General features: G+C 40.9%; 1 protein-coding gene across 2 annotated transcripts in view; it reads left to right on the forward strand.

The window, feature by feature from the left end:
- Positions 1-25,712, forward strand: part of Ubn2 (ubinuclein 2) — an 83,239-nt gene that overhangs the window by 44,895 nt on the left and 12,632 nt on the right. For both annotated transcript variants that reach the window (XM_069996882.1, XM_069996883.1), the window contains exons 12-16: positions 2,211-2,261; positions 5,995-6,037; positions 9,410-10,963; positions 19,429-19,660; positions 20,069-20,158. In XM_069996882.1, coding sequence (XP_069852983.1) covers positions 2,211-2,261; positions 5,995-6,037; positions 9,410-10,963; positions 19,429-19,660; positions 20,069-20,158 — 1,970 coding nt within the window. The remainder of the gene's footprint in view (positions 1-2,210; positions 2,262-5,994; positions 6,038-9,409; positions 10,964-19,428; positions 19,661-20,068; positions 20,159-25,712) is intronic.

Here is a 25,712-nt window from a genome sequence, read left to right on the forward strand (position 1 = left end):
TTTGCTATGCACAGACATACATGATATTGATTTTGCTAAGAACCCAATGTGCTCAACGTCCTATGTTAGATGATCTTTGCTTTGAAAACTTAAAGTAGAAGACAAAATGACTGGAGGCATGGCTTCAGTGGTGGGTTCCTAATTATCAAACAAAAGGCCCTTAGTTCAAATCTTAGTATTTCCAAGAAAAAAAAGTTTAATACTTCCAGGTGCCGGTGGCTAATGTGTATGATTCTAGCTAAGATCTGAGAATCATGGTTTGAAGCCAGTCTGATCAGAAAAGTCCATGAGACTCTTATCTCCAATTACCCCCCAAAAAGCCTGAAGTAGAGCTTTAGATCAAGTGGTAGAGGGCTAGCATAAAAGCTCAGGACGGGCACAAAAAAAAAAGTTTAAGAGAAAACAATCATGTGGACATAGAGATAAACAGATGGGCATAGGCATGAAAATACTTTGTTTACTACCTTTTTGTTTGTGCCTCAATTTGTTGTTAATAGTGAAAAAAGAGATGGGAGCTGATAGTTTGAAACCTTAGCTGGGAAACTTTATATGGGGTAACATGTAAATAAGAAATTGAATATAGGCTTGGGAGCATAAGAAAAAAGAGAGGCAGCCTTAGGTTTTCTTGAAAGTAGTACTAGAGGAATATTTCAAAAACAAAGTGGGCATCTTTGAAGTCTCAAAAGTTTAGACTATAAAATTTTATAATAAACTTGGTTATTAACTCATCTTAAAATGTCCCATTATAGCAACAAAAATAATCATTTCTGTTGATGTTAAAATATGATACCAGTGGCTCCTGCCTGTAATCATAGCTACTTTAGGGACCTGTAATCACAGCTACTTTAGGAAGTGAGATCAAGAGGATCCATTCAAAGCAAGCCTGAACATACACAGTGGCTCATACCTGCCAAGTTGGAATCTTAAAATAAGAATCAAAACCCAGGGGCTGGGAAGGTGGCTCAGTGGTAGAGCGCTTACCTTGCATGCATGAGGCCCTGGGTTGATTCTTCAGCACCACATGAGCAAAAAGAAAAAAGCCGGAAGTGGCGCTGTGGCTCAAGTGGTAGAGCACTAGCCTTGAGCTGAAGAGCTGAGGGACAGTGCCCAGGCCCAGAGTTCAGGCCCCACAACCAGACCCCCCCCCCCAAAAAAAAAAAAGAAAAAAGAATCAAAACCCAGGCACATTCTCAAGCTGGAACAAAAACCCTGTTTCAAAAACAGCCAGTGTTCAAAAGGATTGGTAGTGTAGGGTAACTCAACAGTAGCATAGCCTAGCAAGCATGAGGCCCGGAGTTCAAACCTCAGTATAGGAAGGGAAACAACCAAGCAAATAAGCAAGAGATAAAACTCTCCATAATAGCTGGGCGCCAGTGGCTCACGCCTGTAATCCTAGCTACTCAGGAGGCTGAGATCTGAGGATCACGGTTCAAAGCCAGCCCAGGCAGGAAAGTCCGAGAAACCTTTTTTTGTTTGTCAGTCTTGGAGCTTGAACTCTGGGCCTGAGTGCCGTCCCTTCAGCTCTTCAGGTCAAGGCTAGCACTCTATCACTTGAGCTACAGCACTACTTCCAGTTTTCTGGAGATAAGAGTTTCAAAGAACTTTCCTGCCCAGGCTGGCTTTGAACCGTCATCCTCAGATCTCAGCCTCCTGAGTAGCTAGGATTACAGATATGAGCCCTCGGGGCTGTGAAACACTTATCTCCAGTAAACCACCAGAAAACAAACTCTTTTCTCCAATAAACCACCAGAAAACTGGAAGTGGCGCTGTAACAAGTGGTAGAGCGCTAGCCTTGAGCTAAAGAGCTGAGGGACAGCGCTCAGGCCCAAAGTTCAAGCCCCACAACTGACAAAAAAAAAAAAAAAACACCAATAACATCAACTCTCCATAAAATGTATTATTGATTATACTGAACCATTACAATTTTTACTCTTAAATAAGCAAGTAATAGCTATTGAAAATCAAACACAATAGCAATTAAAAATCAAGTGATTTAAAAGATGAAGCTGGGTGTGGTGATAAATACCTGTGATCCCAGCATTCTGGAGGCTAAGTGGAAAGAAAGTTATTAGTTCAAACCATTTAGAGCTACATAGTAAGTTCAAGGCTAACCTAAACTATATATGAAGATCCTGTCTGTAAAACAAAAGTGAATTATATTATCTGCTACTAAAAAGAATAACCATTTGTGTTTTTTTTTTTTTTTTCAGAATGCTTTTTAAAGAAAGCCGGAGTGTACATAATCATCTTACTTCTGCTCCGTGAGTAAATGCCAACCCCAGATTTCATTCCTTTTTTTAAAAAAAAACTAGGTGTTTTTATGCAGTTTTCATCATACAACTTTTCCTTTTTTCCTAGCCCAGGCTAGTCTGGAATTTGAGCTCAATTTGCCTCAATTTCCTGAATACTGGGGTTGCTCACATGAGTTACCATAGCCAGCACTACTGTCTTTTTTTTTTTTTTTTTTAAGTCATTTGCCTGTTAGGGACTTTAGATCAATCTATTGAAATAGTTCCTCAGGCTTTGCTACATGAGAAATGCAAACAGGAGGATGATAGTTCAGGCTTGCCTGGACAAAAGCTAACAGACAGGAATCAAGTTGTGCTTTTAAGTGATAGAACACCTTCCTAGCAAGTATAAGGCCGTAAGTTTAAAGCCCTTTACTGCAAACAGAGAGAGAGAGAGAGAGAGCAAAAGAGAGAGAGAGAGGGCTGGGAAGGTGGCTCAGTGGTAGAGTGCTCGCCTTGCATGCATGAGGCCCTGGGTTCAATTCCTCAGCACCACATAAGCGGAAAAAGCCGGAAGTGGGTGCTGTGGCTCAAGTGGTAGAGCGCTAGCCATAAGCTGAAGAGGAAGAGCTAAGGGATAGTGCCCAGGCCCAGAGTTCAGGCCCCACGACCGACAAAAAGAGAGAGAGAGAGAGAGAGAGAGAGAGAGAGAGAGAGAGAGAGAGAATATGCAAATACACATAGCACAAATTATCAAGAATTTACCGAGTACTGTATTCAGTATTCGAAGATCTCTGATTACCTTTTGGGAAGCATCACAGAAGTTACAGAATTCTTCCTCTCCTTGTGTACAGTTTTGATAATAAGTTGATTTTTTTATTTTATTTATTTATTTGTTTTTTTGTCAGTCATGGGGCTTGAACTCTAGGCCTGGGCGCTGTCCCTCAGCTCTTCAGCTCAAGGCTAGCACTGTACCACTTGAGCCACAATGCCACTTCCTGCTTATGTGGTGCTGAGGAATCGAACCCAGGCCCTCATGCATGCAAGGCAAGCACTCTACCACTGAGCCACCTTCCCAGCCCAGGACTTATACTCTTGATGGACCTTTTTACGTATGGCTGATGTCACCACTTGAGCCACATCTTTAGTCTTGCTTTGTTGCTGGTTAATTAGAAATAGAGTCTTGTAGACTTCACTATTCTGACAGGCTTTGAACTGAGATCCTCATATCTCAGCCTCCTGCATAACTGGTACCCAGTTAGCCACTGGTACCCAGCGTAAGTTGATTTTCTAATTTTTTCCCTAGATTTTAACTGTTTGTTTGTTGTGTCATCAAAGGTCCATTGAGTTGTCTATCACTTTCCTTTCTTACTGTTGTTTTGTGCCAAGTTGTTTGGTTTGCTTTATTTTGAGATGGGGTCTTACTATGTTGGTCAGTCCAGTCTCAAAATTCCTGGGCTCACACTGTTCTCCTGCCCTGGCTTCCTGTGATATAGCTTGGACTAAAATCATGCACCACTACACCCCCTTCCTTATTGGACACTTTGGTCTCATCAACTACAAGTTTATGGGATAAGGATAGACATTTATATATAGATACATATAATTTAATAATATTTGCAGCTTTTAATTTCCCTGTAGTTATAAAACCACATAGGCATTATAAAACATAATGTCTTTCGTTCTGTAACTGTTTTGTATAGATTCCTTCATTTAGCTTCTTTTTTTTGAGACAGGTCTCATCTTGTTTCTCAGTCTGGCTTGGAGCTCCTGAACTTGAGTGAGTCTCCTGCCTAGAGCTCACCTCACTCAACTCCCCTCAAAAGTTTAAAAATAGCTCCACTGTAGCTGGGCGTGTTAGCACATGCCTATAATCTAGCTACTTGAGAAGCAAAGGTTAAGAGGATTGAAGTTCAAGGACTACCAAGGCAAAAGTTAGCAGGACCTCATCTCAAACTAAAAAGAAAAGCAAGGACATGGCTTGTGGCTCAAGTAGTAGAGGGCTCACCTAGCAAACATAAGGCCTTAGTGTTATCCCTTCTTATCATATACACAATCTTTATTATTCTAACTTTGTGTTTTGTTTTTGTTTATACCGTAATGTAGGAATCTATAGGATAGGTGAGCATGGAGGGCATTTGGTGGACTGGCCCTGTTGCCTAAACACTTTGAAAATTGTATTGTGTGTATGTATGTGTGTATGTGTCTGCTTTTCTTCCAGACAATTTTTTCCTTTTATTTAAATTCTAGTTATTCAATGAGGTTTGTTACAACATTTCTATATATGAGTAAAATGTATTTTTGTCCTATTCACACTTTCTATTACTCCTTTTTTTTTGGGGGGGTGGAGAGGTTGGTCATGGGGCTTGAACTCTGGACCTGAGTGCTGTCCCTCAACTCTTCAGTTCAAGGCTAGTGCTCTATCACTTGAGTCACAGTGCCACTTCCCATTTTTGTTCAAAGCTAGAGTTCTACCACTTGAGCTACAGCTCCACTTCTGGCATTTTTGGTAGCTAAGTGGAGAGTCTCATAGACTTTCTTGCCCTGACTTTGAACCACCATTTTCAGATTTCAGTCTCCTGAGTAGCTAGGATTACAGGTGTGAGCTACCAGCAACTAGCCCACATTTTAATTTAGCAAAGTGGAAATATTCAAGTAAGGTGAGATATTTTAGCTTGTCAGTCTTTTAATTATTCAACAATTATTCAGCAAGCTCTTCTGTGGAGCCTAAAAGATTTCTAAGAAAAAAATTCATTGTTAATTATAAAGGTGATGTTAGAGGGGTTATAGCTATATACATCAAGTAATGAGTACATTTATTTTTGGACCGTGTCACCCCTTCCCTCACTTCCAGTTTTTCTTTCCTGTCTCCACTCACAAGTTGGATAGTTCATTTTTGGCATAGTTTCCTAGTGAGTAACTGCTGCATTTGTTCACCCTTTGTCCCTCCATTTCTGTGACTCCCCTTACCCTCCCAAAGACAATTAAATGAACAAACAACACAAAAAGAAAAGAAAACAAAAACAATAACAATGAAAAAAACTCGTTTCCATTTCTTATAGGATTCCTCCCCTATGAATGTACTTGACTTTCTCATTTGTTACTCAAAATGCATTTACACCCCTCTGTTATGGCTTAATTCAAGCTTAGAGTTCTTTGAACCTATTCTCTTCCTACAGTGGTAAACTCTTGCCAAGTCTTGAAGTTAGTCTTCTTAGGTAACTTTGTCAATCTGTCTTGACCCATTAGACCCTACTTTTTTTTTTTTAAATCATGGGTCTTGAACTAAGGGCCTGGGCACTATACCTGAACTTTTCCGCTCATGGCTAGTACTCTTAACACTTTGAGCCACAGTTCCACTTCTGGTTTTGTGATGGTTAATAGAAATAAGAATCTCATGGGGCCTTTCCTGCTTGGGCTGGCTTTGAACTAAGATCCTCAGCCTCCTTGAGTGGCTAGGATTTTAGGTGTAAGCCACTAGCACTTGGTTATATTTAGTTTTTAAAATTTCTGTGCTTCATCTACTTTTCACTGGTATTCATAACTTTTCACTTACTATTTATGTGGCCTTTTCTTTGAGCTAATCTAAGTTGGAGAAAATGTTGCAGAATATTGCAATAAAAATAGTCCTTTCTTCCTTCAAAGAGCTTTCCAAAGGACAGAGGAATTATTTACCCATTATTTACCCATATAAGGTCATATGTTATAATTTCCTAGTGAATGATAACTGCTATTGAATGGCCTTCATTTTAATCTTTTATTTTAGGGCAAAGAAAAAAGTGATTCCTGCATCCAAACCCAAAGTAAAGGTAAGAATTCACCAAATCTATAGTTGATCATAATGCGTGAATATTGAAATGTATTAAGACACACAGCAATAATCAATAGGTATTATATCCTAAATTGGATATTTTAAACTTAGTAAACATCCTTATAATCTTCGTATAAATGGCTGTGTATTGGTGGCAAATGTATATTTTAATTAAATTACACAGTTTAAATTAATTCTTCTTAAATTCTAAGAAGATAAAATGTACCAAATACTATTTAATTAATTAATTAATTTTTTTTTTAATTTTTATTTTTTGGTCCGGTTGTGGGGCCTGAACTCTGAGCCTGGGTGCTGTCCCTCAGCTCTTCAGTTAGTTCAAGGCTAGCACTCTACCACTTGAGCCACAGCACCACTTCCGGCTTTTTTCTTTTTGCTTATGTGGTGCTGAGGAATCGAACCCAGGGCCTCAGGCATGCAAGACAAGCGCTCTACCACTGAGCCACCTTTCCAGCCCCCCAAATATTATTTTAAAACACAGCAAAGATTACAAATATAGAAGAGAACTTTGAAGGCCAAAAGCAAAGGAGGAGTGTCCAGGCGTGGAAACATGGCTGAAGCCCTCATTGTCTTTGGCACTGCTGTCCATCAGTTCCTGGTTTCTTTTCACTTTCCTTATTAGAATATAGCCAACAGACAGAGATTATAATTGGAGAGAAACCCACATAAAGCTGAGCCTCAGATGAAAGCATTTTTGGTAAAAGAAAGGATTAGCAAATAGCACCCATCAACAGAGAGATTGAGAACATCTTCTGACTGGTCATGGTGTCTATGATTGTAATCTTACCACTTGACTGACATGGGATCACAAGTTCATGGCCAGTTTGAACTGCTTAGCAAGACTCTCTTACAGAAAACCACGCCAACCTGGGCATAGTGGCTCATGCTTGCAATCCTAACTAAATCCAGAGGATTGTGATTTGAGGCTAGCCTGACTTAGATAGGTGCCGGTTAGTGTGTGCTCCATAACTTTCATCTCTCTGAATATGTGAGTTGTTTTGCCTGTAAGCTGGCACTTGCTGTAGTCTGTTAACCTTCTCACCTTTTAGTGCTATAGCCTCTTTGAATATAGAACAACTAATTGTCTTTTTCTTAGTTACTACCTACTCCGTGTAAGATTGAGCCACTGTTTTGTTCAATCTCTCAATGGACACCCCTTCCTCCCAGTATACCATTTTTGGTGTAAAAATTATATAAGAAAATGCTTTCAGGGCTGGTAATGTTGCTTAGTGGTAGAGCCCTTGCCTTGCATACATGAAGCCCTGGGTTCGATTCCTCAGTACCACATAAACAGAAAAAGCTGGAAGTGGCACTGTGGCTCAAGTGGTAGAGTGCTAGCCTTGAGCACAGAGAGGCTCAGAGACAGTTCCCAGGCCCTGAGTTTAAGCCCTAGGACTGGCAAAACAAAAACAAAAAACAAACAAAAAAGAAAATGTAGGAAGGAAAAATGTAAAAGCATACAGGAAATGTCTCCTGAGAGAAATGAACTCCTAACTTCCTGCAGTACATCTGTCTTCCTTTCTTGGTCTTCCTCTTTGGTCCCTATCCACTCAACCAATCATTCAATATAAGTAGAATAACCTGTTTTTGACTCAGCTATGTATCCTGAATGATTTACTTTACCATGGTAAGTCTATTCTGTGGGTAGATATAGTATTGATTTTATAAAGAAGAATATAGTTATTTAAAACACATTTTATAGTAGTATAACAATACTCATATACCTTCTCCATGCTAATTCTGTGCTCTTTGTAATAATGGAATTTTTGCTTATCATGCAATTAGCCTATCAAAGCAAATAGCATCTCATAGGCATTATCTGTTCATCTTAGCAGACAGTGTCTTTAATTCAGCTATACTTTGTAATTCTGATAGGTGGTGAGATTTTCAGTTGGGGGTGTCTTAGTGTAAAAGTTCAGAAAAATGACAAGAAAATTAGAGTATAACTATATGCTTGACAGCTTACTTACTATAATACCTTAGGAGGTGATGGTAAAGACCCATCCTTCCCATTCTTTCCCCACTCTGCTTAAAGGAAAGTGCTGTGGTTGTATAAGCAATGAGATTCTGAATCTGTCTGTTTTTAAAGAACGAATTGAAAAGACTTTAAAATGATTTACATAAAGTTTTGCTTAAGATGAGTTAAACTTTGTATTTTTTTTAAAGAAACAGTACTTAACTGTACTTAAATCTCCTATCTCTTCCTTGAATTTTAAGGAAGTTAATTTTTTTTCAGTCATGGGTCTTGAACTCAGGACCAGCATTCCACCACTTTGAGCCACAGCGCCACTTCTGGTTTTCTTGTGGTTAATTTAAAATAAGAGTCTTACAGACTTTGCTGCCTGGACTCGCTTCAAATCATAATCCTCACATCTTAGCTTCCTGAGTAGCTAGGATTATAGGTATGAGCTACCAGGATCTGGTTGAGAAAGAATATTTTCAGACAACAGATAATATTCTTTTAGTTATTTAGAGGTTTCCCTTGTTTTCTTTTTCTTTTTCTTTTCCTTTTTTTGCCAGTCCTAGGACTTGAACTCAGAGCTTGGGCACTATCCCTGAACTTCTTTGGCTCAAGGCTAGCATTCTACCATTTGAGCTACAGTGCCACATCTGGTGTTTGCTGTGTGTATGTGGTACTGAGGAATCTATCCCAGGGTTTCATGCATGCTAGGCAAGCACTGTACCACTGAGCCACATTCCTAGCCATATTTCCCTTGTTTTCTGAGCATAGAAACTTCCTTTCAGTATACACCTAGTAAACACATACTTGAATAACTTACAAATGACTTCTACCATAATGAGTAGGAAATAATTATTTAAAATGCTTGGAATGCTTTAGGTGTCTATGTTGGATGTGGGTCACTGCATGCTACATACTGCATACTCCAGCATATAAAGAGTCAGAAATGGGAAAAAGCAAAGAACAATGGTCAGCATCCTAGGAAACCTTACTAAAAAAGAAAAGTAGTCTTTAAATATAAAGGAGAGCCGGGCACTGGATGGCTCACACCTGTAATCCTAGCCACTTGGGAAGCTGAGCTCTGAGGATTGAGGTCCAAAGCCAACCTGGGCAGATTTTTATTTCCAGTTAACCATCAAAAAGGCAGAAGTGGAGATATAACTCAAATGGTAGAGCACCAGCCTTGAGTGTAAAAGCCAAATAAGAGTAAGAGGACCTGAGTTCAAGCCCCAGTACCAGAACAAAATAATAATTATTTTGGCTTTGACAGTCTGAAGACGTCTAATACAAAAGCAGTTTTAGTCATCAGGATAATTTCTCACTGCTTTTAAAACATTGTAATTTTTTAATTAACTGTTTCTATTTTTTCTCATATGATGCGACTTATACTAGGAGTGTAGTCCAAAAAAGGACTCAAAAGCACCTTCATCCTTGGTGGCCTCAGTCAGTGGTCCTTCATCCAGCTCCAGTGCTTCTGTTGTTGCTTCAACCAGCTCCAGCTCAACACCAGCTCAAGAAACCATCTGCCTCGATGACTCCCCAGATGAAGACCTTTCTTTCCACTCGCCTTCACTGGAACTTGTTTCTGAAGCTTTGGCTGTCATCAACAATGGGAACAAGGGCACTGCAGTTGGTTCAAGGATAAGCATGCCAGGTACAAAACCTCGTCCAGGACTAAGAGAAGAAAAATTAGCAACTATCATGAGTAAGCTGCCACTGGCAACTCCCAAAAAACTAGATTCTACTCAGACCGCACATTCATCAAGTCTTATTGCTGGTCACACAGGACCAGTACCAAAGAAACCCCAGGATTTAGCTCATACTGGCATCTCTTCTGGCCTTATTGCTGGTTCTTCAATTCAGAACCCTAAAGTCTCCTTAGAACCATTGCCAGCCAGGCTACTTCAACAAGGACTACAAAGGTCAAGCCAGATTCATGCTTCTTCCTCTTCGCAGACTCATACATCCTCTTCTTCCCAAGCCCAAGTTGCTGCCTCCTCTCACACTCTGGGAACATCAGAGGCCCAAGATGCTTCTTCATTAACACAAGTCACAAAGGCCCACCAGCACTCAGCTGTCCAGCAGAACTATGTTTCTCCATTACAGGCAACCATTAGTAAGTCACATACCAACCCAGTGGTGAAATTAAGTAATAATCCCCAACTTTCCTGTTCATCCCCACTACTGAAGACTTCAGATAAGCCACTTATGTACCGGCTCCCCTTATCTACCCCCTCCCCTGGAAATGGTTCTCAGGGGTCTCTGGTTCCCCTGGTTTCTAGGACAGCACCAAGCACCACTACCTCTAGTAACTATTTAGCCAAGGCTATGGTGTCACAAATCTCCACGCAGGGTTTCAAATCCCCCTTCTCAATGACTGCATCCCCAAAACTTGCCGCATCTCCCAAACCTGCCACATCTCCCAAACCCTTGCCCTCACCTAAGCCTTCTGCTTCACCCAAGCCCTCTCTGTCAGCCAAGCCTTCAGTGTCATCTAAACTAATTTCTAAATCCAACCCAGCTCCCAAGCCTACAATATGCCCAAGTTCTTCCAATCCAAATACACTAGTAGCCCAGAGTAGCCACTCTACCAGTAACAACCCAGTCCATAAACAGCCCACTGGATTGAACATCAGCAGACAGTCTCCCACCTTGAATTTAATGCCCTCTAATCGCACTTCAAGCCTTCCGTCTACAAAAAATCTTCAGGCCCCTTCTAAGCTAACAAACTCGTTATCTACTGGAACTATTGGGAAGAACAGCTTGAGTGGAATTGCAATGAATGTACCTGCCAGCAGAGGTAGCAACCTTAACTCAAGCGGAGCTACTAGGACTAGTCTATCTGGTGGAACAGGAAGTGGAATACAGGGTGCTACTAAATCGTTATCTACTCCACATAGACTGTCCTCTGCCTCAGGGTCTTCAGTGGTAACAGCCAGTGTGCAGGTATGTATGTATGAATGTTCTGGATCTTCACATGTAAGATTGCAGTCTTTCTTCTGAGCTACTTTAATGTATGCAATATGTATGCTGTAATGGATTTTATATTAGGCTGATTATGGTTATTGCCATGGAATGTTGCTGATGATGATATCATCATAACCAGTGACTGACACACTTGCGGATCAGAGTTTATTGGGACCTGGTTTTGTGTTCCTTTTATTTTTTTTTTGTTTTGTTGTAGGAAAGTATCACATGTTGGGCTGGATATGGTGATGTGAAATTATACAATCATCTCAGCTAGTTGAACAGCTGAGGCAGGAGGATCTCAAGTTTAAAGACGAGCTTGGGCAGCTTACTGAATATGTCTCAAAATAAAGTAAAAAGGGGCTGGGATGTTAGCTCAGGGTTAGAGCACCTGCCTAGTATGTGTGAGACCCTAGGTAGATGGATCTTTAGTATCCACCCCCCCCAAATACTATTACATGTTCACCTTAATATTAACAAACAGTGAAACTGTGTTTAAAATTATATTTCAAACTGGTGATATAGTTCTGTGGTAAAGATATTGCCTACCATTACACGGTCCTGTATTTAATCTTTAGTGCTGAAAAATAACAAAACTGAAAACTGTGTAGGACATGGTGTTCCATGCCTGTAATCTTAACCCTCAGGAAGCTAAGGCAGATCTGGAGTCACAGGCCAGCCTGAAACTGGGCTACATAATGAGATATTAATTTTTAAAAACCCAACATCAATTAAAATCAAACTGGCAGGCACTGGTGGCTCATGCCTGTAATCCTAGATATTGAAGAGTCTGAGATCTGAGATCGGGGTTCAAAGCCAGCCCAGGCAGGAAAGTTCCTGAGACTCTTATCTCCAATATTCCACCTGAAAACTGGAAGTGGTGCTGTGGCTCAAGTGGTAGAGTGCTAGCCTTGAGCAAAAGAAGCTCAGGAACAGTGCCCAGGCCCTGAGGTCAAGCCCCACAACTGATGAAAAAAAAAAAAAAAAGCAACTATATCTCCTAGGTTAAAATCAAGAATTAAATGAAAACTTAAGATTCTAACATAACTTCAAAACATGGAACATAATCTGGATACCGATGGCTCACACCTATAATCCTAGCTACCTGGGAGGCTGAGATCTGAAGATTGCAGTTCAAAGCCAGCCCGAGCAGAAAAGTCTATGAGACTCTTACCTACAATTAACCACCAGTAAACCAGAAGTGGCACTGTGGCTCAAAGTGGTAGAGCACTAGTCTTAAGCAAAAAAGCTCAGGCCCTGAGTTCAAACATGACCGACAAAAAAACCACATGGAATGTAGATGTTATTTTATCTTAGCTTTGCATAGCTGATCACTTCTTTCTTTTACACACTCTTGTCACTGTTTCACTCCACAAACAGTAAATATTGCTCCGACTGACTTTGTGTGTGTGTATGTGTGCATGTGAGCGTGTGTCCGTGTGCATGTGTACATGCTTACTGGCCCTGGGTCTTGATCAGTATGGGTGCTGTCCTTGAGCTTTTTTTTTTTTTCCTCTCAAGGCACACACTCTACTACTTGAGCTATACCTTTACTTCTGGCTTCTTTGGGGGTAATTGGAGATAAGAGTATCAAGGACTTTTTTGCCCAAGTTGGCTTTAAACCATGGTCCTCAGATCTCAGCCTCCTGAGTAGCTAGGATTATAAACATAAGCTACCAGCACTCTGCTTTGATATTTCTTAAGCTCAAAAAATTTTATGTGTCTGAGTATTGTTTTTGATTAATTTATCTTTTTTTTTTTTTTTTTGGTGGGGGGGTCCGGTTGTGGGGCCTGAACTCTGGGCCTGGGCGCTGTCCCTCAGCTCTTCAGCTCAAGGCTAGGGCTCTACCACTTGAGCCACAGCGCCACTTCCGGCTTTTTTCTTTTTGCTTATGTGGTGCTGAGGAATCGAACCCAGGGCCTCATGCCTGCAAGGCAAACACTCTACCATTGAGCCACCTTCCCAGACCCTTGATTAATTTATCCTAAGTGTTTTTGTTTCTTTGTTTTTTGACATAAGGTCTTGTATAGTATGCCAGGCTAACCTTGACCTCATAATCCTCCTGCCTCAATCTCCTGAGTACTGGGATTGTGCCTGTCTAGCCTTTCCCTAGTTTTTGAGAACTCTTATTATTCATAGATTTTTTTTTTCTGGTCCTGTGGCTTGAACTCAGAGCTTGGACACTGTCCCTGAGCCTCTTTATCTCAAGGCTAGCACTCTACCACTTGAACCATACCACCACTTCTGTTTTTTTGTTTTAAGTGATTTATTGGAGATAAAAATCTCACAGCCTTTTCTTTCTGAGTTGGCTTTGAACCTGATCCTCAGATCTCAACCTCCTGAGTAGCTAGGATTACAGGCATGAGCCACCTTCATACTAAGCAAATACCCCTTAATTTCAAACTTGGCTTTGCCATACAGATTTATCTCTATATATCTATGGACTCAGCATTATTCGTAGATTTTATCAGTGTTTACCATTGTCTACCAAGTTTATATTCTGAGGAGTTCTCAAATTTGTCCTTCACATTAATGACTTCCTTATTATTTTTTCTCCTGGAAGATAATATGTGTTCATTGTAGGCAAACTTAGGAAAAATAAATTAATTCATTTTCCCAGCAGTATTTTTCTCTGTGGGAATTTTATTAGTTAATATTGTTTAGATATCATGACTTTTCTGACTTGTGGAATTGTGTGGTCTAAGGAAGTACTCTAACGATACTTCCTCCTATTTTTGTAGTAGGAATATGTAACAAAAGGATTTTCCCTGTTGTTTGTAGAGGTTCTTTATTGTTTAGAACATTGTAAGGGTTTGTATGCAGTACATGTTTAAAACCCAAAGCATAGCCAGGCGCTGGTGGCTCTCACCTGTAATCCTAGCTACTCAGTAGGTTAGATCTGAGGATGGTGGTTCAAAGCCAACCTGGGCAGGAAAGACTGACTCTTATCTCCAGTTAACCATCAGAAAACCAGAAGTGATGCTGTGGCTCAAAGTGGTAGAGCCTGCTAGCCTTCAAAGAGCTCAGGGACAGTGCCCACAGTGCCTGAGTTCAAGCCCCACAACCGACAAAACAAAACAAAACAAAACCTAAATTATTATTCTACCACTTAAGTAGGCTTAGGAATGACTTGGTTCCAGAATTTGATATATAGCAAGTTCAGTTAATTGGTAGTTCACAAATTGAAGTATCAGATTAACCTGATTTATCTGTATAATTTCACTTTCATCAGCAACAAGAAAATAAAACCAGGATGGGCTGGGAAGGTGGCTCAGTGGTAGAGCGCTTGCCTTGCATGCTTGAGGTCCTGGGTTTGATTCCTCAGCACCGCATAAGCAAAAAGAAAAAAGCTGGAAGTGGCGCTGTGGCTCAAGTGGTAGAACGCTAGCCTTGAGCTGAAGAGCTGAGGGACAGCGCCCAGGCCCAGAGTTCAGGCCCCACGACCGAACAGCCCCCCCCCCAAAAAAAAAGAAAAAAAAAAAGTTACTGTCCTAAGCCCTTCATAGCATCATGTACTTTTTTTTTTTTTTGTCATAGTGGGGCTTGAACTCTGGGCCTGAGCGCTGTCTCTCAGCTCTTCTCAAGGCTAGTGCTCTACCATGTGAGCCGCAGCGCCACTTCCAGTTTTCTGGTGATTTATTGGAGATAAGAGTCTTGTGGACTTTCCTGCCTGGGCTGGCTTTGAACCATGATCCTCAGATCTCAGCCTCCTGGGTAGCTAGGATTATAGGTGTGAGCCACTACCGCCTGGCTCTGTACTGTTTAACAGCCTTTTCTGCCTTTTAAATAAGAATAGTGAATGAAAAACTTTGGCTTTTATCAGTTTTATGTTTTGGCTTTTCATTATGAAAAATAAGACATATTTGCCCTGTTCTGAAAGAGCAATCACAATTTTTGGTTAAATCCATAATAATATAAATATTGTCATAAATATTGTCTCTGTTAAGCTAAGTGTCATAGCTATGCTTTTGTTTGCACATTATAAATACGGGATTGAGAGTAAACTAGAAAGTCTGTTTTCTTTTGTTCATTTTCTTTGAATTTAAAGCAGCAAGAAAGCTACATGACAAAATTTGTGTTTCTCCTTCCTGATTTTCTCCTCTCCCAGTGTTTCATATATGGTCTCTCCGTGCCTTCATATATGGTCTCATTTTCTCTGTCTTACGGGTTTGACTAGAAAAAAGCCAGTAATTGAATACGGTTGATTCTACCCTCTGTTTACCTAAGATTTTTATATGAACATAGCATCTCGTGTCTTATCACTGCCTTCCTATCTGTGCCTGTGAAACATTCTCTTGTCTAAAAGGCATCTGCTTTGTCTGTTCATCTGCAAGAGGAATATGATAGTCCTTTAGCTTTGTAGGACCAAACATAAAAATCTTTCTGGATCCAAATCATTAACTCTACTTGCTTTCTATTTAACCACTTTTCATTCAGGAGTTTCTTCTTCTCTCTTAAATTCAGCTTACTGATTTTCTATGAATCCTATTTTTGCCACTTTATAACTACAGAACCCATATAGACAGGTACAAACAGTAAATCCTCTTTTGCAACCCAGAACTCACTGTTGAGTATGAGATGTGGTACATATAAGATTTCTACAATAGTTGGCAGTGTGGGGGTTGGTTAACTCACACAGGTTGTGAGAATAAAGTTGATGTAAAAGCTTAAAACGAACAAAAACAGAACCCAGCTGGGTGCTGGTGGCTCATGCCTATAATGCTAGCTACTCTGGAAGCTGAGATTTGAAGATTGTGGTTCAAAGCCAGCCCAGGCAGGAAAATCCATGAGACTTGTACCTCCAGTAAACCACCAGAAAACCGGAAGTGGCACTGTGGCTCAGGTGGTAAAGCACTAGACTTGACCAGAAGAGCTCAGGAACAACGCCCAGGCCCAGAGATCAAGCCCCACACCCGACTCAAAACAAAACAAAAACAGAATCCACTCATTCATGAAGCAAATGATTATTGTTTGTGCCATGTACCAGGCAGTCGGTGCCAGGGAAGTGAGGGCCCCTTAGTCACACACGCTTACTCGCCTTTCCCACTCTTGTGGAGCTTATACTTGAGATAGGAAGATAGCCAAAGGGTAATTTTTGGTGGTGTGGTTTTGTTTTTTTTTTTATGTGGCAAGTACTATGAACCAAATAAAGGGTATGGATTGATTGCTGCTAACAAATGAAGGACTAGGATAGTGTTCTTGTAGGAAGTTATACTTCATTGAGGATTCCATGTGGAAAGAAGAAGGGAAAGTGTAAAGACAATGCCAGACTATGCAGAGAAACCAGAACTGTATTAAAAGCTTAGGGCCACAATAAGAACTTCAGATTTCATTCTGTGTGCGTGTAGTCTTGAACAGTAGAGTGGTAAGGTCTGATTTACACTTAAGAAGATCACCCTGCTGGGTCATACCTGTAATTATTGCTACTCTAGAGTTGAGGTTGGAAGTCCTGCCAGCTAGGCAGACAAATCTGAGGGACTCTTAGCTCCCATTTATCTGCAAAAAGATGCAACTGGAGGTGTGGCTCAAGTGGTAGAGTGCCAACCCTGAATGAAAAAAAAAAAGAAAAGAAAAGCACAGAAACCTGAACCCCAGTACTAGCACCAAAAGAACAAAAATACATATTAAAAAAGGTCACCCTGAATTATTGGGGTAAACAAGGGACAGGTATACTCACCCAAGAGGAAGATAGGATTTTGAAAAGATTGAATACTGAACATGAGAGGAGCATGAAATGTAGAGGTGATGGGAAATGGTTTTGAAATGGAACATTGACCTGAGCCTACTTCATTTACACTGCTTATTGAAAGGTTATCAGCATTGGCTTTCTGGGAGGTCTCTATCTCAAGATAGGGACGTTTCTAAATGCCCATGTAACTGTACATTACCTGGTGTTTCAATTTCGATTTATAAATGTAAGTGATACATTCTTAGAGAATATAAAATGTGAGATAGTTGTGGCTGGTATTTTTTTTTAATTACTAACACACAGGCTTGGAACTTGCTTGTTTACATTCACATCTATTTTAGTGCTTCTGGTGGACACCTCCAATAAGACTTGGAAAGGTTCTTAGCAGAATCTTATGTTCTTCACTCAGGCCACCCATGGGCAGAGAGCCTCAGAGACTCCCTGCCATCCTTTGCTGAAATACTCTTACCAAAATAGAAGAACAACTCTTGCTCAATGTTTAAACTGATGCAGGCTCTTTTCTGCCCTAGTTGTCTTAAGATGTGGTTATTTCTAACCCGGGTAATTTTTTCCCAATTGCACCAGCATAACAGAGGAACAGCCAGACAAATTTTAAAAAGCCATCAAGTATAAAATGATCTAAGTATAAAATGATGAAGATTTGTAGTTCCATTTAAGAGGGAGTACTGACTTGAAAAACAAAACAGGTGCGTTGACTGTAAGCGCACCTTCATTTTGTGAGGCCTGAGATTTAAATTGCAGACCGAGAGCAGAGGTTTGATGATTGCAGTTAGCAAAAGGTGGTAAGGACAAGGTTGCACGAGGTCATTCCAATTCTGTACACGTCAGGTCTGTGAGTGCTGGATACTCAGGTGGGATAATTTAGTAAACCTTTGAACACAAAGGATTAACCTTGAAGTAACTGCCAGAACTGTGAATATAAATGTTAGCAGCAACAAAGGACATGGAAGTGGAAATGAATGGAAAACCCAGAACAGAATGTTTCTGGAGAATATTCTTCACTTTTTGTTCAGCGGTGGTATGGACACTTGAGTGTAAAAATGTATGTAATATGGCATTCATACATCTAATGGAAAATTGCATTTTGAGTACTATTAAAAAACCATCAGCCCTTTTAAAATTAATATGGTGTGTTAGTGGAAATAACAAAAAATTAACCTAAACAAATAAGTGTTAACAATAGATAACATTTATGTTGAATAAAACATAAAGGATTGAGTTTTCCTCACCCAGTTTAGAACTGTAAAATGTTTGATGACGGGAGTTTGGATTTGATTTTTAAAAAAAAACCTACAAAAGAAAAATTATAGTGGCAGAAACTCTAGTAAGTAATGTCTAGTATTGAGAAAATTTAAGGCTGTCAAATCTTCGTAATTATACATCAGAGAAAGGTCAAATAGGAACAAATCATTTACTGCAATTAGCTTAGGGAGTACAATTTCCCACTGAAATCTCACGAGTGTTAGCTTGTGATCTAAGTGCTTATATTTATAAACAGGGGCTCAAGCCCATGTGACCAAGAATGGAAATTCTTCCCAGTTTGCCTCTTTCCTTAGGGACTCTGAGTTGAAAAAAGCAGTGAAATAGAAACCAGTCTTCAGAGATATGGAAAGCGGAAGTTGCCGTTGAGTTACTTTGATTATAAAAGGAATACAAATAATGTTAGATTATTTCGAAGAGTTGGGAAAGATCCAGAAGTAATAGTGTGATTGTTTAAAAAAAGAAGAAGAGGTCTTTATCTGAGAAGACAGAGGAATGAATCATGGACAGACAATACTAGCTATATGTAAGAGAATTCTACAAACAAGAGGGCTAAGCGTGTAGCTCAGCTGATACAGTACTTTCTTTTTTTTTGGGGGGGGGGTCCAGTCGTGGGGCCTGAACTCTGGGCCTGGGCACTGTCCCTCAGCTCTTCAGCTCAAGGCTAGCGCTCTACCACTTGAGCCACAGCGCCACACCCAGCTTTTTTCTTTTTGCTTATGTAGTGCTGAGGAGTCGAACCCAGGGCCTCAGGCATGCAAGGCAAGCGCTCTACCACTGAGCCACCTTCCCAGCCCTGATACAGTACTTTCTAAGCAAGTGTGAGGCACTGGCTTCAAGCTCAGTACCACAAGTAATTGAAGGAAGGGAGAGAGAAAACTTACGTCTACAAATTCAGATGGGGCATAAGTAAGATTATCCATTAGCTTTGGGGAAAGCTAGGTAAGTCTGAGCATGGGGAAGAGCACCGAGATGACCTCACTTTTTTGTTGTTGGTTTTTTAAGGTGCTGTGATCAAAGTAAAAGCTATAGACTAGGACTCAAATAACAATGGTTAGGAACTGCAGCTGCTGCAGGCATTGTGCCAGGAGCAGTCATAACAAGAAAAGGAACGAACATCTCTAGTTACAGTTGAAATTGCACAGAATAATTTCCTAGTGACTCAGATTTGTGACCTTGGAACAGAAGTGAAATAGAATTGTAAGGTTTGGAATTAGAAGAGTAAATGGGCATTGGGTCATTAAGAATAATTCTTTGTCAGTGGTAACAGAACTAAGTACCCCAAAATTTCCAAATGTAATTTATAGATTTTTCAGAAGCAATATTAGTAGCTCTTTTTAAAATAGATATTTCCCCTGTTTCAGAGTTTGTTAGAACAGCTATGAGACACAGTGTTACATTCTTGAGGATGTTAAATAAGTCAATTTAGGTGAAATACCTTGTTATCTATTTTGACCCCTGGTTTCTGCACAGTCCACAGCAGGAGCATCATTATTGGCTAATGCCTCACCTCTGACTCTCATGACATCACCTTTGTCTGTAACAAATCAAAATGTGACTCCTTTTGGGATGCTGGGTGGCCTTGTTCCAGTGACCATGCCCTTCCAGTTTCCCTTGGAGCTCCTTGGCTTTGGAACGGACACCGCTGGAGTGACAACCACCTCGGGATCTACCTCAGCCGCTTTCCACCACAGCCTAACTCAGAGTAAGTGGGCCTTTTTGTTTTTTACATGGCTGTCTAGTTGTGAGAAAGGGAACCACGTGAATTTATTCTGATTGGCTGTTGTCCAGCTGGAGTTAAAGAAAAATAGATTTATTTTTTAAAAAATAAAATATGTTGTTTATTTCATCTATAAATCTAATTACTAGATCATAGAACTTTGCTTACAGTTTTGAAATGAACCATCTAAACTTTCTATCTTAAGTTCATAAAACGAAGACTTTTTTGTATACACATACACAATTTTTTTATTGTTTTATACTCCAGTTTTAGAAGGCCCTTGTACGTAACAGGACAAGTTCTGGTATTATGATAAGCGAGACTATTTTAAATTTGATCTAAGAGGATTCGGATAGTGCTTTAAGATCACTGACAAGGCTTTCTTCCTCTCAGATTTACTAAAGGGTTTACAACCAGGAGCTCAGCATGCAGCAACACTTTCCCACGCACCTCTGCCCACGCATTTACAACAGGCATTTAATGGTAAGAAAGTACCTATTTTTTTCCTTCCCTTTATGCTGTATATAGTTCCATAGATACATAAAGATTTCTGAAAACAGGGTTAATGAAATGACAAAAGTTGAAAAAAAATTTTTTTCTTGAAAATAGTTGACCTCGTTGGCAACAAACTTCTCTTTTTTTTGGAGGGGGGGCAGGCGGTCAGTTGTAGGGCTTGAACTCTGGGCCTGAGTGCTGTCCCTCTGCTCTTCAGCTCAAGGCTAGTGCTCTTACCCTTGAGCCACCGAGCCACTTCTGGTTTTCTGGTGATTAATTGGAGATAAGAGTCTCATGGACTTTCCTGCCCAGGCTGGCTTTGAACCATGATCTTCAGATCTCAGCCTCCTGAATAGCTAGGATTACAGGCGTGAGCCACCAGTGCCCAGCCAAAGAAATGGGTGGTAAAAAGAGATCTGTTGTTACACATGAAGACTTTTATATGGAAGTGATGATGAAGAATAGATTGAATGACTAGCAAAAGTCATATGTTGTAACAATGATTGAAAGCTTCTTGTGACTGCTTATATGTATTGGCTAATTTAATTCTTTTTTTTTTTTTTTTTTTTTTGTCGGTCGTGGGGCTTGAACTCTGGGCCTGGGCGCTGTCCCTCAGCTCTTCAGCTCAAGGCGAGCGCTCTACCACTTGAGCTACAGCGCCACTTCCGGTTTTCTGGTGGTTTATTGGAGATAGGAGTCTCACGGACTCTCCTGCCCGGGCTGGCTTTGAACCGCGATCCTCAGATCTCAGCCTCCTGAGTAGCTAGGATTACAGGCGTGAGCCACCAGCGCCCGGCTTGGCTAATTTAATTCTTAAAAGCCTGTGATTGTTAGAAAATGATACCCATTTTGCAGATTAGTAAACTGAATCAGAAGCAACTTGTCCCAATAATATACTAATTAAATGGTTGATCTGAGTTTCAAACCCCTATGTGTATGTATATGTGTATATGTGTTTGTATGTGTATACACATATTTGTGTACATATACAATTACATGTATCCGTGTGTATTAAGTGCTGGAGATTGAACCCAAGGCCTTGCACATAAAGAGCATATATTCTACCACTGGGCTGTATTCCCAATCAGCCTCTGTAGTATTAACCATTAAATTTTCTATCTGTTAGCATCGATTAAATAATGATTCTCATTGGATTTTCTGTGTACAGACAGCCCCGCCAGCCCATGCTGAAATATGATGTTGAATAGTAGGAACTATGTATATATGACATGTCAACCTCACCTTGATGGACTGCTAATGTTATTCTCCAAGCCAATCATTTTCAGAATATGTTAGAGATAGAACTACTTAACTACTACCTCCTGCCCCATATTGTTTTTCTTCGTTTTTTTTTTTTTGGTCAGTAATACCATTTGAGAACAGGAGCTCACTGTGCAAACACTCTACCTTTTGAGCCATGTCTTCATCACTTAGCGTCCCTCTTTAACTTTGGAAGTTGGCTATAGTTCCACTATCCTTTCTGGCTAACACATTAAAAATGATATTTGAGATGGACATTGGTGACTCATGCTCCTCAGAAGACTGAAATCTGAGGATCATAGTTCAGAGCCAGCTTGGGCAGGAAAGTCCATGAGACTCTTATTTACAGTTAATCACCAAAAAGCCAGTAGAGCTATGGCTCAAGAGGAAGAGTGCTAGCCTTGAGCACAAAAATTCAAGGATTATGCCCAGGTCCAAGCCCCAAGACTGGTACCAAAAATAAAAAAAAAAGATCTTTGGCTGAGTGCTGGTGGCTCAAGCCTGTAATCCTAGCTACTCCAGAGGCTAAGATCTGAGATCCAAATTCTAAGCCAGCCCAGGAAAGAAAGTCTGGGAAAACTCTTAGCTCTAATTAACAGTCAGAAAACCAGAAACGGAGCTGTGGCTCAAAGTAATACAGCCCTAGCCTTGAGCAAAAAGAGCTCAGACTGAGTTAAAGCCATGCCACCAACACACACACACACACACACACACACACACACACACACACACACACACACACACACACACACACACACACACACACACACACACACACACACACACACACACACACACACACACACACACACACACACACACACACACACACACACACACACACACACACACTGAGAAAATTAGTTAATTTTTAATTAATCTTTGAATCATGTTAGGACCACAGGAGAGATGGGAGTTGTATAGCAAACCAATCTTGAGGCAATGAGTTGTCATTAATTTTCTCAAAGACTTCTGGCAAGTTGCCTTGGACCAATTCTTGAGAAAAAGAATATAAATCATAATTGGCAAAATGGACAAGAAAAAGAAGGCATGCAGTCATCCCAATTTGATGAGGTTTATAATCATTGTTGCTTCAGAATGACGAGAGCTCTTGCCTGTGAACAGCTACTCAGAATCCTGAGTCCAGCTGAGGAACTAAGTTCACAGAGCATTTATTAATATGACCACCTGCAAGACATTAGACAAATGGGCTTCTTTTTTTTTTTTTGGGTGGGGGGAGGGGGTCCAGTCGTGGGGCCTGAACTCTGGGCCTGGGCGCTGTCCCTCAGCTCTTCAGCTCAAGGCTAGCGCTCTACCACTTGAGCCACAGCACCACTTCTGGCTTTTTTCTTATGTGGTGCTGAGGAATCAAACCCAGGGCCTCAGGTATGCAAGGCAAGCGCTCTACCACTGAGCCACCTTCCCAGCCCCTTTTTTTAAATTATTACAAGGAAATAATTATTATTATTTCCCCCAGAGAGGGAGCACATGGTACCCTCCACTATCTAGGTAGCAGCAGGGTCTCGAGGTAGGAAGTGAGGTAGATGGGAGCTCAGGTGGGTCTGGGTGGAGAGAGGGAGGGGCCAGCTGAATGGCAGGAACTCCAGGTCTGGGAGGAGCTCCTGTCTGGGTGGAGCTGAGGTCCAAAGGTGGGCATAATGCTTACATTCCCTGCTCTGTTGTTTAATAAAAATAAGGGTACCAGGCCAGGTGGTATGGGTTGTTTTCTTCTGGAGCTACTTCCTGCTGTAAAGGGGTGAAGTAGTCAGGGGTCCAAGAAGCATCTGCTTGACAGTGGTTAGTAAAGGTCCTCCTTTTTCCATGACAATAGTTATCTGGGGTAGGACTTAATTAGCTAGTGTTGGATGGGCATCAGGTCAGGAGAAAGTACCTTGGTGGTCCTCTGGTGACAGGAGTGTAGGGACCTCAGGATAGGTCCTGGGGAAGCTGGTCGGACCCCCATCCAAAGTGGGGAGGTGAGCAAATCCACCGGGAAACCTATAGGCCACAATGAAAGATCCACCACAGCCATCCCAGGGGACCACGCAGAGTCAGGCAGGCAGGCACAGGAGAAAGATTATTACAAGGTTTATTAGAGGAGCCATATTTCCCCCAGACAGGAAGCATGGTACCCTCCACTATCTAGATAGCACCACAAATGGGATTCTTGTGTCCTAAAAAGACCCCAGTATTCCAGCTCTGTATTTACCTTATTGTATTATTGTCTGGTCAGTACCACTGTTTCAGAATAGGAAAGGAAATGTGAAGTCAATGAAGTTAAAAATTGTTCATTTTTGTTTCGCTGGTTTTGTTTTTGTTTTTGTTTTTTTGCTTGGTCTTGGGGCCTGAACTCTGGGCCTGGGCGCTGTTCCTAAGCTCTTCAGCTCAAGGCTAGCACTGTACCACTTAAGCCACAGCACCACTTCCAGCTTTTTCTGCTTATGTGGTACTGAGGAATTGAACCCAGGGCCTCATGGTTGCCTTGCATGCCTGAGGCCCTGGGTTTGATTCCTCAGCACTACATAAGCAAAAAGAAAAAAAAAAGCCAGAAGTGGTGCTGTGGCTCAAGGGGTAGAGCACTAGCCTTGAGCTGAAGAGCTGAGGGACAGCGCCCAGGCCCAGAGTTCAGGCCCCAGGACCAGACCCAAAAAACAAAAAAAGCAAAAAATTGTTCATTTTTAAGAAAACTTTGCACAGGTTGGAGGCGTGGCTAAATTGGTAGAGTGCCTACAACTTTTTGCTCAAGGCTAGTGCTCTACCACTTTGAACTACTGCTCCAATTCTGATTTTGGGGTGGTTAATTAGAGATAAGAGTCTCAGGACTTTGCTGGCTGTACTGGCTTTGAACTAAGATCCTCAGATCTTAGCCTCTTGAGTATCTAAGATTAAAGGTTTGAGCCACCAGCACCCAGCTCCATGAGACTGTTATCTCCAATTAGTTACCAAGAAAGTTGATGTAGAACTATGGCTTAAGAGGTAGTAATCTAACCTTGAACAAAAAATCTTAGGGACAGCATCCAGGCCCTGAGTTCAAGCCCCAGGACTGTCACCCCCTCCCCACCCCCAAGAAAACCACCTTGCAGACTGGAGGCTTAGCTTAAGTGTAAGTAGGGCACCAGCTGTGAACAAGAAAGCCAAACTATGGGCTGGGAATGTAGCTCAGTGGTAGAGTGCTTGCCTAGCATGCGTAAAGCTCCTGGTTCGATTCCTCAGTGGCACCTGAAGTGGTGCTGTGGCTCAAGTAGTAAAGCACTGGCCTTGAGCCAAAGAAGCCTGAGTTCCAGCCCCATAACAGGCAAATTAAATAAATACATAAATAAATAGGCCTTACTAGAGTGTTTAGACTTCGTGGTCAAGTCCCAACACTCATACAAACACACATACACAAAAATTAATTTTAAAACGTTGCAGTATTACACATTGAGCCTGAGAATTAGGCTTAGGGTTTTTGAGTTTCAGAACCTCCAGCTGAGCAAGCTTCTTAACTTGACTATCACTTTCTTTACTGCAAGCTGGGGAAGAAGACATTTTTGATAGACTTAACATAATAAAAATAAATTGAAACTTCCTAGTTTAGTTTTTGGTGCATAGTAAGAACCTAGTTATTGTTTTTTCTTAATCTTGTCTCAAGACATAGGTTAGGGGGCTGGGAAGGTGGCTCAGTGGTAGAGCTCTTGCCTTGCATGCATGAGGCCCTGGGTTCGATTCCTCAGAACTACATAAGCAAAAAGAAAAAAGCTGGAAGTGGCGCTGTGGCTCAAGTGCTAGAGTGCTAGCCTTGAGCTGAAGGGCTGAGGGACAGCGCCCAGGCCCAGAGTTCAGGCCCCATGACCGGAACCCCCCCCCCCCCCCCAAAAAAAAAAGACATAGGTTAGTAAACTATAGGACCAGAGAGTCAGTATTTTAGATTTTGGCCAATACTTTAGATTTTATGGATTCTCATAAAATTTTATTTACAAAAACCGTTGGTAGTCTTTTTTGGCCCTTGGGTTATAATACGCCAAGCTCTGGTGTAAAGACATCCAAGTTATATGAGTATTTGATCTGCTAATTAGCCAAAGTTTCTTTGAACAAATTTTTTAAAGAACTTTACCATTTTGTGAATTTTGTTTCACAGATCAAATCATTTTTCTCTGTATATGCAGGTGTATAGCCTTATTATAAATGGGAAAAGCTTTATTTGTCACCTATATTGTTTTAATACTATTGTTTATATAACTTTAAAGTGATTTGTCTAACAGCTTTTCTTCAAGAGAGGCAGTATTTTGTTTTCAGTTACATT

The sequence above is a fragment of the Dipodomys merriami genome, unplaced genomic scaffold (genome assembly GCF_024711535.1).
Source record: "Dipodomys merriami isolate MVZ:Mamm:240054 unplaced genomic scaffold, mDipMer1.0.p SCAF_5, whole genome shotgun sequence".
Taxonomy (NCBI): Eukaryota; Metazoa; Chordata; class Mammalia; order Rodentia; family Heteromyidae; genus Dipodomys; species Dipodomys merriami.